Source organism: Equus asinus, chromosome 7 (assembly GCF_041296235.1).
Source record: "Equus asinus isolate D_3611 breed Donkey chromosome 7, EquAss-T2T_v2, whole genome shotgun sequence".
Taxonomy (NCBI): domain Eukaryota; kingdom Metazoa; phylum Chordata; class Mammalia; order Perissodactyla; family Equidae; genus Equus; species Equus asinus.
This window is the reverse complement of record NC_091796.1, coordinates 37,107,786-37,125,496: the sequence shown is the minus strand read 5'-3', so window position 1 is coordinate 37,125,496 and position 17,711 is coordinate 37,107,786. Positions and strand designations below refer to the sequence as shown.

Sequence of the window (17,711 nt, the reverse complement as noted above, 5' to 3'; positions counted from 1 at the left end):
TTATAGGTGCAATGGAGAAAAAGCAGGAAAAGAATAGCTATCATGGGGGTCTTCCCTTTTTATGCCAACACCATGCTGTTTTGATTACTATAGCTTTGTAATATAGTTTGAAATTAGGAAGTGTGATAGGCTTCTAGCTTTGTTATTTCTCAAGATTGCTTTGGCTATTTGGGGTCTTTTGTGGTTCCATAAATATTTTAGTATTGTTTGTTCTATTTTGTGAAAAATACCATTGGAATTTTGATAGATATTGCATTGAAGCTGTGGATGGCTTTAAGTAGTATGGACATTTTAGCAATATTAATTCTTCCAAACTGTGAGCACAGAATACTTTCCATTTATTTGTGTCTTCACTTTCTTCCAGCAATGTCTTATAATTTTCAGTGTACAGGTCTTTTACCTCCTTGGTTAAATTTATTCCTAGGTATTTTATTCTTTTTGATGCAATTGCAAATAGGATGGTTTTCTTAATTTCTCTGATAGTTAATAGTGTGTAGAAACACAACAGATTTTTGTGTATTGATTTTGTATCCTGCAACTTTACTGAATTTGTTTATTAGTTTTAACAGTTTTTGGGGTGGAGTCTTTAGGGTTTTCTATATGTAATATCATGTCATCTGCAAATAGGAGCTTTTCCTATGTGGAAGGTCTCTACAGTTTATTTTTCTTAAAGAAATAGGAAACAGTGATTAGCTGAGAACAAGGGTAGGGGAAATGGTATCAGGTTTGTGAAGAGAGGGGAAAGTATAAAATACCTCATGAGCTTCCAAATTAAGGTGTAGCTAAGTGAGGTCCCCAGTGACTGGTCTCTTCCAGCTGTGAGCAGGATCCTTTGTGAGTGGTCTAGGGAAATGTTTTTCAGGATTCAGTTATATTAGTCTTTCCATAGGTCAAGCTTGAAGTCTATTCTGCAAATTCATCAGTATTGTCTTCTAATTGAAGACAGTGCCATATGGAGCATATCCTGAATCACCTTGGGTTTTTTTCCCCTGTTACTTTTTTCCATGTGTATATTTGCAACAGCAAACAATGCAACTTTGACTGAGCACCTATTATGTGTGCTAGTCCCAAGGGATATGAAAAATGAAACAGTTTTTGCTGTTAGATAGCCTGCACAATTTCATTTTGTAAAGCGTTCTGTAGATTGGGTGTCGATGAATTTAGAAATTCTCTCTCTGCTCCAATGTGAGTTGCTATCAGTTTGTTTGGAGTAGTGGGGTCTAATTTTTTTTGTTTGTTTGCTTGTCTTATGTGCCTCTTAAAATTTTCTAAGCTCCATCCGTGATGTTTGAGGTAATTTAAAGTTTAAGAGCACTAGTTTTCAGCCAAAATCTTGAAGCTGTGATAGTGAGAAACCACCTGGCAGCTCAGCCAGTAAGCACCCTCTTTGTACTCCTCAGTTCCTGTAGGGATTCTAAGCATTTCCAACCAGCATTCTCTAAAAAGACTCCATTTTTAGCTTTGATCCTCAGCTGAAATATGTTGACTTTTAATGCACGTTATTAAATCCACTGGATTAATCCAGCCTTTTCCTGGAGGAAATAGTTAATAATTGCTTTGTCTAGAAGTCTTGGAAAAGAAAATGTTTTATAAAAGAATAGAAAACTTTGGAATTCTCTAGATCATTTGGAATAAAATTGTTTAGATACTTCCTGCAAGTGTAATAGAAGGTTGTTAAATTGTGGACATACCTGGATTTAGATATAGTTCTGAATAAAATTTTGGTTCTGGAAAGAAAGCTTTCTTAGTGTATTGGTTCTCTTTCTATAGCAGTGTTATGATCTTAGCCTATCTAAATTTCTCCTTTTGAAATTTAAAATAGTTCTTTTGTTCTTAAACTTCTTCTACTTGTTGAATAGTAGGCTACTTGAGACATTTCATGAATGCACTACAGAAGAATAAAAATTGTCTTTGTGTTTGTATGATTGACTTACCCTCAAATAGTGTTTGTTCTTCAGAGCTCAAGCTCATTTTGGAATTATTTATTCATGCCTAAAATAACTTGTCAGTTCTCCAATAGTGAGCAAACTGGAGCACTTTAACTCCTTGTTTACAAAAGGAAAGGAAAATGAAAGGAACAGCAGAGTTTATAGTGTAGGCTATCTCACTTGGGAGTAAGTGTGGATAAATTTTTTTGGGAAAAGGCCTTCCAAAAGTTTTACAAAACATATAGTTGTAAATATGTAAAAATTAACTTTAAAAGAATATTAATTTTGTTACATTTAATTTAGTTACTTTGCTTTGTAATTTTGTTTTTAAAAGCTAGTTATAAATTCCCAGATCAAAAGAAATGACAAATTATGACAGAAGTACAGAACAGAAGCAGTGTTTCGATATTGGATAATCTTTTCTAGTATTTTTCCTTCATGTCCTACTACATAGTTTCTGATGAAGAACAATCAGTAGTGTATGTTCCAGGTATGATTTTCTATGTTAATTTGGTAAGCTTCCTTGGCTTCTTAAGTGTTAGGAGAAAGACAAAATATAAGGGCAACTTTGCAGGTATACCTGAATGCAGAACAGTTCATTAGAACCTGAAATTAAAGAATATGTATATGTTTGGCATGATGTTATAGGGGCTGACTGGGTAACTCAGCTTTTGATGTACTTGTAGAATACTTTGTTCATGTATTAAGGAGCAAGAGATTCTTTTCTCATTTTTTATATTACAAATAATAGCCTAAATTTGATATTTCAAAGATAATTGGAAAACTTCTTGATGTAGGGTTTATGGAGTAGACTCTTTAAAGTTTACTGGTTACTACAGATGAGTAGTAAAACTGAACCATTGCAGGTACCCTAATTATGTGAAAAATCAGATCTTTAATTTCCCGTAAGTTAAGGTATATATGGCATGTTATACTATTGGTTTTAATGTGACTTATGAATGTTCCAGCACCTTTTAAAATATTTCAATTAAATCTTTAATGTCTTCAAAACATAGTCTTTTCATGATTTGTTATTTATTAAGAGAGCTTTAAATTGAAATTTATAAAATAAGAGTTTTCCTCATCAGGTCCCATAAAGTAGAGGATATCAAGAAAGAGGTGGATGAGAGGAAGGCATGAGTATAAGATATAATTTTGAAATCTTATTTGTTGGAAATCTTAGGAATTTCAACAGAAGGAAATATCAGATCAAGACACAAGTCGACAAGTCCAAAAGCTGATGTCAAACTTAAGACTTCCAGGGTGGCTGCTGCTTCAGTCTCCATGGAGTCTTTAAAAGGTGCAGGAGATTCAGTAGATGAACAGGTCAGTAATTTCTTATTTATTTTTTCTTATTTTCCAATCTTTATAAATACTAACCAGTAACTGGTTTTCCTGTGCTGGCCAATAACTGATATATAGGCATAGAAGAGCCCTTGAAAGAACATAGGTGATCTATAAGCATTCTTAAAGGATACAGAGGATTCTAGGATGCTTTGATGATGCTTGGTATGAATATAAGGTATCTAGATTACTCAAGAGTTTTGCTTCAGAATATCTGGGCTTGCTTTAAGCCTTAGTTAAGAAAAATTTATTACCTTGGTATGTCTCAAAAGACCTACATCCTGATCTATGTGGAGGTAGTAAATCAAATTAACAACTTTTTCTTTTGTTAGACTTCCTTTATGATTTTTGTTCATGTGAATTTGTTAGTTGATGATGAATAAACCCTTGTATCTAAGAAAGATGTTTTATTAAAAGAAAATTAGCCTGCATTGTTATTATTATTTCCATCCCTTGGAAAATAATATCATAAAGACTCTTTCTTTTTATAGCCTAGTCATTGATTTCTCCCTCATCTTTGCCTCTGTAGTAGTATCTATACATTCCTTTGATGCGTGCCCTATTTGACTAGTTTATTTTACTTTTTGTTATAGTTTGTCTCCCCAACCAGAATTTAAATCATGGTTTGGCAGTCTATGGCCTGTAAGGCAAATCTGTCTGCTGCCTGTTTTGTAAATAAAGTTTTATTGGAACAGCCCTGCTCATTCTTCTAATATCTATGGCTGCTTTTGTGTTTGATGGCAGAGTTTCTACAGGGACTGTATGCCCAAAAAGCCAAAAACGTTTAATATTGAACCCTTTATGGAAAAAGTTTTTCAATTCCTGGTTTATGTTCTTGAGGACGTTTCCAATATCTAGTTTGTTACTGGTGATTGTGTTTAGTAGTCCTCAGGAATTAACTGTGATAAGCTCAAAAGGCCTAGTGGTGTTACTTGTATTCCCACTGTATTCCCTTCGCACTGGGATGTGAATAGTTGAGTTTGCAACTTCTTATCAAAAGCGGAACTTTTTAAATATAAGGGTTGGTTTGTTTTATATTCAACAATAGCCTTCTTTTGGATTAAATCCATTTTTCTTGTGATTGTATTGGTTTATTAGCTGTAATTCTTTGTTGGGCTTTGCAGTGGCTTTAGGGATTGTAGTGTACATCTTTACTTTATCACAGGCTATTTTCAAGTGACATTTTCCCACTTCACCTTTCAACAGTAAAAGTTCTAACTTTTGTGATATTGTCATACATTTTACTTCTATACATAAACCCCCAAATATATTGTTATTTTGCTTTAAACAGTCAACTGTCTTATTTTCAAATTAAGGTATAATTCACATATTGTAAAATTTACCCTTGTAAAGTATATAATAATTCATTGGGTTTTTGTATATTCACAGAGTTATAGCTCCATCACCACAATCTAGTTCCAGAACATCTTCATCACCTCAGAAAGAAACTCCATATTCATTAGCAGTCACTCTCCATTCCCCAGTCATCTCAGCCTCTAGCAACCACTAATCTACTTTTAGTCTCTATAGATTTGTCTATTCTGGACATTTCATATAAATGGAATCATATAATATGTGGCCTTTTGTGACTGACTTCTTTCACTTAGCATAATGATTCCAAGTTTCATCTATGTTGTATCATGTATCATTACTTCATTCCTTTTTCGGGCTGAACATACATTTTGTTTATCCATTCATCAGTTGAAAGACATTTGAATTCTTTCCATATTCTGTTTAGCTTTTTCCTTCATTAGCATTCTTAATGCCGTACTCTTCTTGAAACTTTTTTTTTCTCCCACAATAGTATAGGCTTCTTATTCCCCTCTTGTCCTTTCAAATACAAATTTTAATTTATTTTCCTGAATTTCTAGATGATTTTAAAAAACTAGTGTTTTTTCTTAACTTGAAGGAAAAATTTAAAACAGAAAAGTATGAAGAAAATAAAAATCTCAACATCATCTATAATATATGGCTAAATTTTAAATCATTATGTTTTTCTCTGACTTGAGAGCCAGACTCACATTTTCAACTTTTTGCCTAAACATTTCCACGTGAATGTCCTCCTGGCATACTAAATTGACCATATCTAAAACCAAACTCATTTTATTTTCTTCCCATCTCTTCTTTCCTATTTCCTGTTCTTCCCTATCTTTCCCGTCTTGGGCACTCGGTATTTCCAGGATTCATTTTAGGGGTCTTGGATTATTCTTAGATACCTGAAGTAATTGGACTGACCTACTTTGTGGTTGCATAAATGCCAAGGATCATGGTTCCTCTATTTTACATGTTACTTCTGGTTCCCTTGTGACTTCCTGAGTTTCATGGCTTTAAAGACTTCTCTTAATGATGTTCAGGTACTGGGAGAACTTCTTGTAGCACAAGAGATAAGATAACACAGTGTACAGACTCTGGAACCTCTGCTTGAACCTTGATTCTGCTACTTAACTGCTGTAATCCCAGGCAAGATATGTACCCTCACTGTAACATAGGAATCATGGCTACCTAATAGCATTGTTGGGAAAATGAAATGGATTACTAAGTGTAAAGTACTTACAATATTCCTGGCATACAGTAAGCACTAGACAGATGTAAGTGTTAGCTGTTATTATCATTACTCTTTGGTCTAGTACCCTTTGGGTTGAACCTTAGGGTATATTGAGAGTTTAGAAACTGGTCCCTCGGCTGCCAACCATAGTATACTTTTAAGCAGCCTGGGGGCTATGGTGTAGGAAAGCTTCTCAGTACCTTCCATTAGGTGTTTGTTTCTGTGACATTCACCAAGGGAAAGTTGTTTCCTTACTTACTATTCCCTGTTATTTACGTAGAGACATTCTGCTTTTGGGTTCTTTATATGTGTTTTTCTGTGTAAATTTCATGATTTCCCCTGGTGGACAGACAGTTCCTTAGCTTGTTTTGAGTTCACCGTAAGTTTAAATGAAACAGGTAGTGTTCCACAATGTAAAAGATATCAAAGAAATTTCACCTCGTATGCTTATTTTAAGAGATTTCTTGAAAAGTCTTAAAAATTGTTTTTAGCAAAAGTTAACCAAGAGGTTTTTTTGTTTGTTTATTGTAGAATTTCTGCAAGAGAGGAATAAAGAGTGCATCATTGAAGGACTTATGTCTTGAAGACAAAAGGCGAATTGCAAACTTAATTAAAGAACTGGCCAGGTGAGACAAAACCTTATATGAAATGTATTATTATGTAAGACAGGCAACTGTTTTTGAAAATAGAAAATTACACATATATTTTGAAATCATTGTGTCATTGAAGTTACAGGAGCAAAGACTTTTAGAAAAAAGATATTCTTTGGTGCCAAAAAAGTAAAGTATACTTTTAAGCAGAAATAAAAGTAAAAAGAAAAGAAAGAAACATTAGTACAAACCACTCTCCAATTTATATTTTCTTGTTTATTTAATTTCATAAATTGTTTAGTGCAAATATTTGCAGCTGTCATCTATTAAAAGGGAAAATTTTGAAACTTCGTTCTACTGTTGATGAAGGTTGATAATACTGTAATCAGTAGTTACCTTTGGTTTTGCTTTAGCTTCTGAACAGAAAAGAACATTCGTTTTATTGTAGTGTATCACAAGAATATCTGTTGTCATTTTGTTAACTCCTGATGCTTTCACATAAAGGATTATGAATTTTTGTGATGATAGTTCTTAGCACTTTGAATGTACTGCTCCAGTTTATTAGTAATGTGTATGAAGCATATCTACGTTGTATGTGTAATTTCTTTGTCAATATACTTGTCCAGTTTTGACGGTCTTAAAAATATTGATAGGGCTGGCCCCGTGGCTGAGTGGTTAAGTTCGCGCGCTCCGCTGCAGGCGGCCCAGTGTTTCGTTGGTTCGAGTCCTGGGCGCGGACATGGCACTGCTCGTCAGGCCACGCTGAGGCAGCGTCCCACATGCCACAACTAGAAGCACCCACAACGAAGAATATACAACTATGTACTGGGGGGCTTTGGGGAGAAAAAGGAAAAAATAAAATCTTTAAAAAAAAATACTTGATAAATGAAGATGTCTATAGAAAAATGTATTAATGTAAATTGTAAAAGTTAAAATTAGGGAAAAGCCATAACTAAAAGTTGATAAAATAGTATGCATATTTGGAAATAGATCTTTTTTCTTCTTTCTTTATTTCTTTTTTTTTTTTTTTTTAAAGATTTTATTTTTTTCCTTTTTCTCCCCAAAGCCCCCAGGTACATAGTTGTATATTCTTAGTTGTGGGTCCTTCTAGTTGTGGCATGTGGGACGCTGCCTCAGTGTGGTTTGATGAGCAGTGCCATGTCCGCGCCCAGGATTCGAACTGACGAAACACTGAGCCACCTGCAGCGGAGCGCGCGAACCTAACCACTCGGCCACGGGGCCAGCCCCTCTTTATTTCTTTTTTTTTTTAAATTTTTTTTTATTGTGTTAATGATAGGTTACAATCTTGTGAAATTTCAGCTGTACATTATTGTTTGTCAGTCATGTTGTCAGTCGTGCACCCCTTCACCCTTTGTGCCCATCCCCCACCCCACCCTTCCCCTGGTAGCCACTAATCTGTTCTCGTTGTCTACATTTTTAAATTCCTCATATGAGTGGAGTCATATCGAGATTGTCCTTCTCTATCTGGTTTATTTCACTTAATGTAATTCTCTCAAAGTCCATCCATGTTGTTGCAAATGGGACGATTTTGTTATTTTTTATGGTTGAGTAGTATTCCATCTGTTGATGGCACTTAGGTTGCTTCCACATCTTGGCTATTGTAAATAATGCTGCAGTGAACATTGGGGTGCATATGACTTTTGGAATTGCTGACTTCAAGATCTTTGGATAGATACCCAGTAGTGGGATAGCTGGATCGTATGGTAGTTCTATTTTTAATTTTTTGAGGAATCTCCATACTGTTTTCCATAGTGGCTGCACCAGTTTGCATTCCCACCAGCAGTGTATGAGGATTCCTTTTTCTCCACAACCTCTCTAACATTTGTTAATATTTGTTTTAGTTATTTTTGTCATTCTAATGGGTGTAAGGTGATACCTTAGTGTAGTTTTGATTTGCATTTCCCTGATGACCAGTGATGATGAACATCTTTTCATGTGCCTATTGGCCATCCGTATATCTTCTTTGTAGAAATGTCTGTTCATGTCTCCAGCCCATTTTTTGATCGGGTTGTTTGACTTTTGTTGTTGAGTTGTGTGAGTTCTTTATATATTATGGATATTAAGCCTTTGTCGGATGTATGACTTGCAAATTTTTTTCCCCAATTAATGGGGTTTTTTTTGTTTCAATCCTGTTTTCCTTTGCCTTGAAGAAGCTCTTTAGTCTGATGAAGTCCCATTTGTTTATTCTTTCTATTGTTTCCCTTGTCTGAGAAGACATGGTGTCTGAAAAGATCCTTTTAATACTGATGTCAGAGTGTACTGCCTATATTTTCTTCTAGAAGCCTTATGGTTTCAGGTCTCACCTTTAGGTCTTTGATCCATTTAGAGTTTATTTTGGTGAATGGTGAGAAAGAATGCTCAATTTTCATTCTTTTACATGTGGCTTTCCAGTTTTCCCAGCACCATTTGTTGAAGAGACTTTCTTTTCTCCATTGTAGGCCTTCAGCTCCTTTGTCAAAGATTAGCTGTCCATAGCTGTGTGGTTTTATTTCTGGGCTCTCAATTCTGTTCCATTGATCTGTGCACCTGTTTTTGTACCAGTACCATGCTGTTTTGATTACTGTAGCTTTGTAGTATGTTTTGAAGTCAGGGATTGTGATTCCTCCAGCTTTGTTCTTTTTTCTCAGGATTGCTTTAGCACTTCAGGGTCTTTTGTTGCCCCATATGAATTTTAGGATTCTTTGTTCAATTTCTGTAAAGAATGTCATTGGGATTCTGATTGGGATGGCATTGAATCTGTAAATTGCTTTAGGAAGAATGGACATTTTAACTGTGTTTATTCTTCCAACCCATGTGCATGGAATGTCTTTCCATCTCTTTAGGTCGTCATCCATTTCTTTCAGAAAAGCCTTGTAATTTTTGTCGTGTAGGTCTTTCAGTTCCTTGGTTAAATTCACCCCAAGGTATTTTATTCTTTTTGTTGTGATTGTGAATGGTATTATGTTCTTGAGTTCTTTTTCTCTTAGTTCATTATTAGAATATAGAAATGCTACTAATTTATGTAAATTTTTTATACCCTGCAACTTTGTTGTAGTTGGTGATTACCTCTAGAAGTTTTCCAATGGATTCTTTGGGGTTTTCTTATATAAGATCATATTGTCTGCAAACAGCAAGAGTTTCACTTCTTCCCTCCCTATTTGGATTCCTTTTATTCCTTTTTCTTGCCTAATTGCTGTGGCCAAACCCTCCAGTACTATGTTAAATAAGAGTGGTGATAGAGGGCGTCCTTGTCTCATTCCTGTTTTCAGGGGGATGGCGTTCAGTTTTTGCCCATTGAGTATGATGTTGGCTGTGGGTTTGTCATATATGACCTTTATTATGTTGATGTAGCACCCTTCTATCCCCATTTTGTTCAGAGTTTTTATCATAAATGGCTGTTGGATCTTGTCAGATGCTTTCTCTGCATCTGTTGAGATGATCATGTGGTTTTTATTCCTCAGTTTGTTGATGTGGTGTATCATGTTGATTGATTTGTGAATGTTGAACCATTCCTGTGTCCCTGGTATGAATCCCACTTGATCATGATGTATGATCCTTTTGATGAATTGCTGAATTCGGGTTGCCAAAATTTTGTTGAGAATTTTTACGTCTATGTTCATCAGCGATATTGGCCTGTAGTTCTCCTTTTTTGTGCTGTCCTTGTCAGGCTTTGGTATTAGCATGATGTTGGCCTCGTAGAATGTGTTAGGAAGTGTTCCATCCTCCCTAATTTTTTGGAATTGCTTGAAAAGGATAGGTTATAAATCCTCTCTGAAAGTTTGGTAGAATTCCCCAGAAAAGCCACCTAGTCCTCGGGTTTTATTCTTTGGGATGCTTTTTGATTGCTGTTTCAATCTCTTTCCTTGTGATTGGTCTATTCAAATTGTCTGCTTCTTCTTGACTAAGTTTTGGGAGATTGTAGGAGTCCAAGAATTTATCCATTTCCTGTAGGTTATCTATTTGTTGGCATATAGTTTTTTGTAGTATTCTCTTATAATCTGTTGTATTTCTGCGGAGTCTGTTATTTCTCCTCTTTCTTTTCTGATTTTGTTTATTTGAGCTTTCTCTCATTTTTCCTTTGTAAGTCTGGCTAGTGGTTTGTCAATTTTATTTATCTTCTCAAAGAACCAGCTCTTTGTTTCATTGATCCTTTCTACTGCCTTTTTTGTTTCAATAGCATTTATTTCTGCTCTGATTTTTATTATTTCTCTCCTTCTGCTGACTTTGGGCTTTGTTCTTTCTCTAATTCACTTAGGTGTAGTTTAAAATTGCTTATTTGGGATTTTTCTTGTTTGTTAAGATGTGCCTGTATTGCAATGAATTTTCCTCTTAATACAGCTTTTGCTGTATCCCATATGAGTTGGTATGGCATGTTATCATTTTCATTTGTCTCCAGGTATTTTTTAATTTCTACTTTAATTTCTTCAATTATCCATTGCTTGTTCAATAACATATTGTTCAGTCTCCACATCCTTGTGCCTTTCTCAGCTTTTTTCTTGTAATTAATTTCCAGCTTTATAGCATTGTGATCGGAGAAGATGTTTGTTATTATTTCAATTTTTTTAAATTTGTAGAGTCTTGCCTTGTTTCCTAACATATGGTCTATCCTTGAGAATGTTCCATGCGCACTTGAGAAGAATGTGTATTCTGCTGTTTTTGGATGGAGTGTTCTATACCTGTCTATTAAGTCCAACTGTTTTAGCTTTTCGTTTAGCTCCACTGTTTCTTTGTTGATTTTCTGTCTGGATGATCTGTCCATTGATGTGAGTAGGGTGTTGAGGTCCCCTACTATTACTGTGTTATTTTTGATGTCTTCTTTTAGGTTTGTTAATAGTTGCTTTATGAACTTTGGTACTCCTGTTTTGGGTGCATAGATATTTATAAGTGTTGTTTCTTCTTGATGAAGTGTCCAGTTGATCATTATATGTTGGCCCTCTATATCTCTCTTTACCTTTCTTATCTTGAAGTCTGTTTTGTCTGATATATGTATTGCGACACCTGCTTTGTTGGTTTGCTATTAGTTTGGAGCATTGTCTTCCACCCCTTCACTCGGAGTCTGTGTTTGTCCTTGGAGCTGAGATCTCGTGTTTCCTGGAGGCAGCAAATTGTTGGATCTTGTTCTTTAATCTGTTTTGCCACTCTGTGTCTTTTTATTGGAGAATTCAATCCGCTTACATTGAGGGTGAGTATTGATGCATGAGGGCTTAATGCTGTCATTCTGTTGCTCGCTTTCTGGTTTTCCTGTGTTTCCTTTGTTTCTCGTCCTGTGTGTTTTAGCCTACCCATTGACTTCTGCAATTTCTTATGCTGGGTTTCTTAGACTTTTCCTTATTTATATTTTGTGTCTCTGTTCTGTTTTTTAGTTTAGTGGCTACCCTGAAGTTTGTATTCAGAATCTTGTGTATAACATAGTCCATTTTCTGGTGGTCTCTTACTTCCTTAGCCTAGACTGAGTCAGTCCCTTTCTTTCTCCCCTCTTAAATTATTATTTTCACCTCTTATTCCAACTTGTGTTGTGAGTTTGTGGTTAGAGTGATAAGATTGTCTTTGCTTTGGAGATTTCCTTCCCTTTATCCTAATGCTATAGTTGAATATTTGCAATCCTATTCTGATTCTATCTATTTGCCTCCCTACTATGTATTTTGTGATCCCTTTCTCCCTTTTTATCTTTTTCAGGTATAAGGGTCTTCTTGAGGATTTCTTGTAGTGGAGGTCTTGTGGCTACGAAGTGCCTTAGCTTTTGTTTGTCTGGATAAGATGTAATTTCTCCCTCATATCTGAAGGATATTTTTGCTGGATAGAGTATTCTTGGCTGAAGATTTTTATCCTTTACAGTTTTGAATATGTCATTGCAATCTCTCCTAGTTTGTAAGGTTTTTGTAGAGAAATCCACTGAAAGTCTGATAGGGTTTCCTTTGTCCGTTATTTTCTTCTGCCTTGCTGCCCTGAGTGTTCTTTCTTTGTCATTCATTTTTGCCATTTTTCCTACTATACGGCTTGCAGTAGTTCTTTTTACATTGACAGATCTACGAGATCTGAAAGATTCCTCCACACACATTTCTCTCTCAATCCCTAGATTTGGGAAGTTCTCTTCTGTTATTTTGTCGAGCACACTTTTTGCTCCATTTTCCTTTTCCATGCCCTCAGGAATTCCTGTTATTCTTAAGTTGCATTTTCTCATTGAGTCAATTATTTCTCAGAGATTTTCTTCAGCTTTTTAAATTTTTCGTTCTCTTTTTTCCTCTGTCTGGAGCCATTCAGCCTGTCTATCTTTGCAGTTACCTCCCGTCGCCACTAGACAGGGGTTGAGAGCCACAGTCTGAGCCCTCCGCCTTCAGCTATGATAGCTGCGCACACCGCAGGTTGCGGGAGGAGTGGCACTTTCTCTCCACACAGACCTGGATTCTGATCAGCTCTCACTCTCTGGTTTCCTGGGGCCCTGGCTTGATGGGTTCCCCCCACGTGAAAGCTTTCCCCCATCAGCAGGTTTCCTCTGCATGAGTGGTTGGTGTCCTGGACAGTACCACAGACGTGCAGCTCCTCTGCTACTCCTTCCCTCACCCGTGGCAGCGATCCCAGTCCCTAGGGGAGGAAGCGAACTTCTCTCCTACCCTGTTCCAGCTCCTCTGAGGGCAGCTCCAGCCTCTCCGCCCTCCGCTGTTTGGTTGCTGTGGGTCTCTGATGATTTCTGTTATTAGGATTTTTTTTTTGATTGGAAAGCAGTTGCTCTTTTTGGTTGTAATTTGGAAGGGAGAAAGTCTTGGGCGAACCCGCTCCGCCATGTCACTCACGTCACTCCTCTTCTTTCTTTATTTCTAATTAAACTTAATCCTGTGAGGTGTGTTTCAAAATATATTTCATATTGAGACCTTAAAATAACATTAATAGAGGCATTTATAAAAAGATTGAAGTCAAAAAATTACCTTATGAAATCATAAAATCACAGGTATAAAAGATGACAAAAAGCAGTGATGTTTTGGGGGCTCAGATACAACATGTGAGAATTCAAGGTACGTGCCCTAGTCTGAATTTGATACCCTACCTGAGATAATCAGTAACCTTTTTGACTAGAATTCTTTGGCTTTTCTAGTCTTTGAAGTAGTGTTTTCATCAACTTCAAATAGTGTTCTTTGTGTTAGAAAAAAACGTTACTAACTGTAACTCTCAGTATTTGAAGATAATCTTCTCACAAGTCTATTTACCACATAGATGGCTTTAGATGTCCTTATCACATATGTTTGATGACATTGAAAAGCTATTACCATTAGTTTGACTCCATTTATTAATGGTCCTGATATGCCATGATTGTTCTGACTGATCCGTTTCATTTTAGCTTCTAGGTTTAAAGAATGCCTGAAATATTAGAACATATGTTTTGGTTTCAGTAATCTGCTTTCTAGCAAAATGCTAGTTTTTTGGTAGTTCTTGCTAGAGGATCGGTACGTTAGTATTATTGCAAATTTGCATATACTGCTGGAAACCCCATGATTACTATATTTACTATTATTATACAGGTATACGGGAATATTGTGCTCACGGTTTCATGAATTTGCTAAGTTTTCTCTGTTGGGTATTTCAGTCTAATTTTTTCTACTCATACTTGCCAAACCATTTTTTTGGTTTTTTTTTGCAAGATTCAGTTTCATTGAAGTGGGGAAGTAGAGAACAGAGTTCCATATACTTCAAACACTGGCAACAAAATATTCCTAGCTTCTATCTTCTTTTACTTCTGAATTTTCAGTGTGGTTTCAAATAACTGTTTTCCCATTGGCATTAAATACACTCATTTCTCTTCATCTTGAGAAGTAAAATACTTCTTTGACCATATATTTCCCTCTAGCTACCACCTTCTTTGTACTCCACAACATAACCTCATTCCTAGAAAGAAGAGTCTATAACATTTTCTATTCTGTTTCATTTTATTCCCTCCTCAAGCTTATTTATTTAAAAATATATTCAAGTGCAGTTTATATATATAGTATGTACACATTTTAAGTGTGTATTTCAGTGAGTTTGGGCAAATGTAAAGTCACTCTAAAAAGTTATCTTGAGACCTTTTACAGTCAGTTCTCTCCTCTATTCCCCATCCCAGGCAGCCATTAATGTCATTCTGTCATTATAGCTTAGTTTTATGTGTTCTAACATGCCATATAAATGGCCATATGTTATGTACTCTTTTCTGTTTGGCTGTTTTCCCTTAGCATAATGATTTTGTAGCATATGGGGGTGTAAAATATACTTAACACAAAATTTACCATCTCAACCATTTTTAAGCCTACAGGTGAGTACATTGTACAGTTCAGTACAGTTCCCTGGTATTAAGTATGTTCGTATTGCTGCACAACCATTTCCACCATTCATCTGCAGAACATTTTCATCACTGAAATTCTGTACCCATTAAACAATAACTCCTCATTCTCCCCTCCCCACAGTCCCTGGTAACCACTATTCTACTGTGTGTCTGTGAATTTGACTATTCTAGATACCTCTTATAAATGGAATCATACAATATTTGTCCTTTTGTTTCTGGCTTATTTCAGAGCATAATGTTTTTGAGATTTTTAAAAGATTTGTTGTGTGTGAGAGTACCTCATTTTTTATTGTTTAGTAGTATTCCATTGTATGCCTGTACCTTAATTTGTTTGTCTGTTCATCTGTTAACGGACATTTGGGTTGTTCCAGTTTTTGCCTTTTATGAATGAAGTTTCGATAACATTCATATAAGTCTTTGCATGGTGTTTTTATTTTTCTTCTATAAATACTTAGGAGTGTAATTACTCAATTATATGTCAAGTGTATATTTAACTCTATAAGAAACTGCCAAACTGTTTCCCAACATTTCTGCTATTTTATTTCACCCTTCCGCTAGCAAGTTATGAGAGTTTCATCATTCTACATATTCACCAACTCTTGGTATTGTCATTTCTTTAAATTTTAGCCATTCTAATGACTATAGTGATATCTCCGTGTGGAATTAATTTGTTTCCCTGATGACTGCTGTGATCACTGGCCATTCTTCTTTTGTGAAATATCTGTTCGAATCTTTTGCTCGTTTTTTTCACCCATCGCATTCTCTTCTTGTTGTTGAGGTGTTAGAGTTCTTTATATATTCTGAATGTGAGTTATTAAAAATGTTCATTGTCCTCCCACTCTCCGACCCTGCCCCGGTCTGTGGCTTGAGTTTTAATTCTCTTAGTGTGTTTTCTTTTGAAAAGCAAAATTTTTTATTTTGATGAACTTCAATTTTTCAGTTTTTTCTTTTGTGGTTCATGTTTTTAATGCTCTTTCTAGGAAATCTGGCTCATCCCAAGGTAGCAAAGATTATTTTCCTGTATCAGAAAAGACTATCTGCAGAATTACCTCAGCCTCTTCATCAAACTGATTATCAAAAATCAGTTGACCATGCATGCATGGTCTATTTATGGGCTCTTTATTCCATTCCATTGATCTTTATGTCTGCCCTTATGCAATACCACACTGGCTTGATTACTGTATTGTGTAGTTAGTCTTAAAATCAGGTAAATCAGCTTTGTTCTTTTTGAAAATTGTTTTGGCTCTTTGAGGTCCTTTGCATTTCGCTGTAAATTTTAGAATCAGCTTGTCAATTTCTGAAAGAAAGTTGCCTCCTGGCATTTTGTTTGGAGTGTATTGAATTTATTGATTGATTTGAGAAAATTGCCATCTCAACATTATTGAGTCTTCCAATTTATGAATATGTCACATCTCTCCATTATTTATTTAGATTTTCTTTTTCTTTGCAGTGATTTGTAGTTTTCAAGGTATAGGTCTTGAACATATTATGATGTATTTATCCTTAAGTATTTTATGTTTTTTAATACTATTGTAAATGGTGTTATTTTAAATTTTTATCATACATTGAATTTTATTTAATTCCTCATATAAAAAAGAGAATTGATATTTTTATATTGACATGGTATCCTTCAGTCTGTTAAAATTCTCCTGTTATAGTAGTTTTTTGTTAGAATACTTTGGATTTTTCATATATACAACCATGTCATCTACAAATAAAGTTTTGCTTTTTCCTTTCCAATCTGTAGCTACTGTGTTTCTTTTTCTTGCCTTTTTACATGGCCTAGGACCTCCAGTACAGTGTTGAATGCAAGTGGTGAGAGTAGACATCCTTGTCTTCTTGTTTCTGATCTTAAGTCTTTTACAGTTAAGTACAAGGTAAGCTGTAGGTTTTTTTGTAGATGTTCTTTATCAGGTTGTAGAAATTTAGTTTTGTTCCTAGTTTACTGAGTCTTTCATTTTAATCATAAATAGGAGTAGAATTTTTTTCAAATGACTTTTCTTCATCTATTATGCTGATAATATGATTTTTCTCTTTTTTTCTCTGTTAATGTGGTAAATTGCATTGATTGACTTTAAAAAAATATAGCCTCATTTATTTATATAGAATCCTAAGTTAAAAACTATTATTTTGCTTAATCCTTTTAACAACCATGTGAGGCAGAAAGGCTAGACTGTATTAGCCCCATTTTATAGGCAAGAGTGGAAACATTATCCCATATTGAGTATGAGACAGATCTGAGATATAAACCCTGGGTTTCCACACACACAACCGCTCCTTTCCCATGGCTGTTTGATACATCATTTTAAAGTAATGTGATTTCACAATACCTTACAGTGTAAGAGTAACATTTATTCCTGGCAGGTTAACTCTTGAGCCAATCAACCTAGTTAATTACCTCATAACCTGGCACATTTTAAGGCATTGCTATACCTCTAACTCAATCTCGCAACTGTGTTTGAGGGCCCCATGAGCCAAAACTCCAGCAAAGCTAATCTTAAGGGACCAGAGGGCTCAATGGTTAAGCATGTTTCAGGTCTTAATCTGGGCCTGATGTACCCTAAACCAACTGCCTAGATGGCAAGTTGAGATAACTGAGTGAAGGCTCATTTAGGGTGGACACTGATAATAAACGCAAACAGAATCAGGCCCCCTTTTTCAGATCTAATGTCCACAGGACCCCAGTGCTGGTCTACTACATCATTACCATCAAGATAGAGGGCAATACTTTTAGAGTCTAGAATATGCAAGGAAAATGTCCAATTAAGCTGTTGGCCTGGGGCCTAAAAGACCAAATAGTGCTAATTTCATCCATGCCAGACCAAGAAAATAGCTCACTCTTTCCGGATTTGAGTTTTAAGCAGAGAACTGATATCAGGGAAACCAGAAAATTCCATCCTAAAGCCCAGTGGAAATAAATGGTGGGCAGTTCCCCAAGTTGTAGATGGGCATAGGGGCTCAGCAATCTACCACTGTTTTTTTAATAGGAAATA

General features: G+C 35.5%; 1 protein-coding gene across 11 annotated transcripts in view; it reads left to right on the top strand.

Annotated features, from left to right (window-relative positions):
* The window catches only part of KIAA1328 (KIAA1328 ortholog), a 337,652-nt gene that overhangs the window by 3,682 nt on the left and 316,259 nt on the right, over window positions 1-17,711 (top strand). For 9 of the 11 annotated variants that reach the window (XR_011504452.1, XM_070513173.1, XM_044774598.2 and 6 more), the window contains 2 exons: window positions 3,112-3,254; window positions 6,349-6,443. Coding sequence is in view for 10 of the 11 variants with exons in the window: in XM_070513173.1 (XP_070369274.1) it covers window positions 3,112-3,254; window positions 6,349-6,443 (238 nt within the window). In the remaining variant the exon portion in view is untranslated. Of the gene's footprint in view, window positions 1-2,382; window positions 2,419-3,111; window positions 3,255-6,348; window positions 6,444-17,711 lie in introns of all 11 variants that reach the window. The other 2 variants (XM_044774592.2, XM_044774590.2) reach the window with 1 other exon arrangement.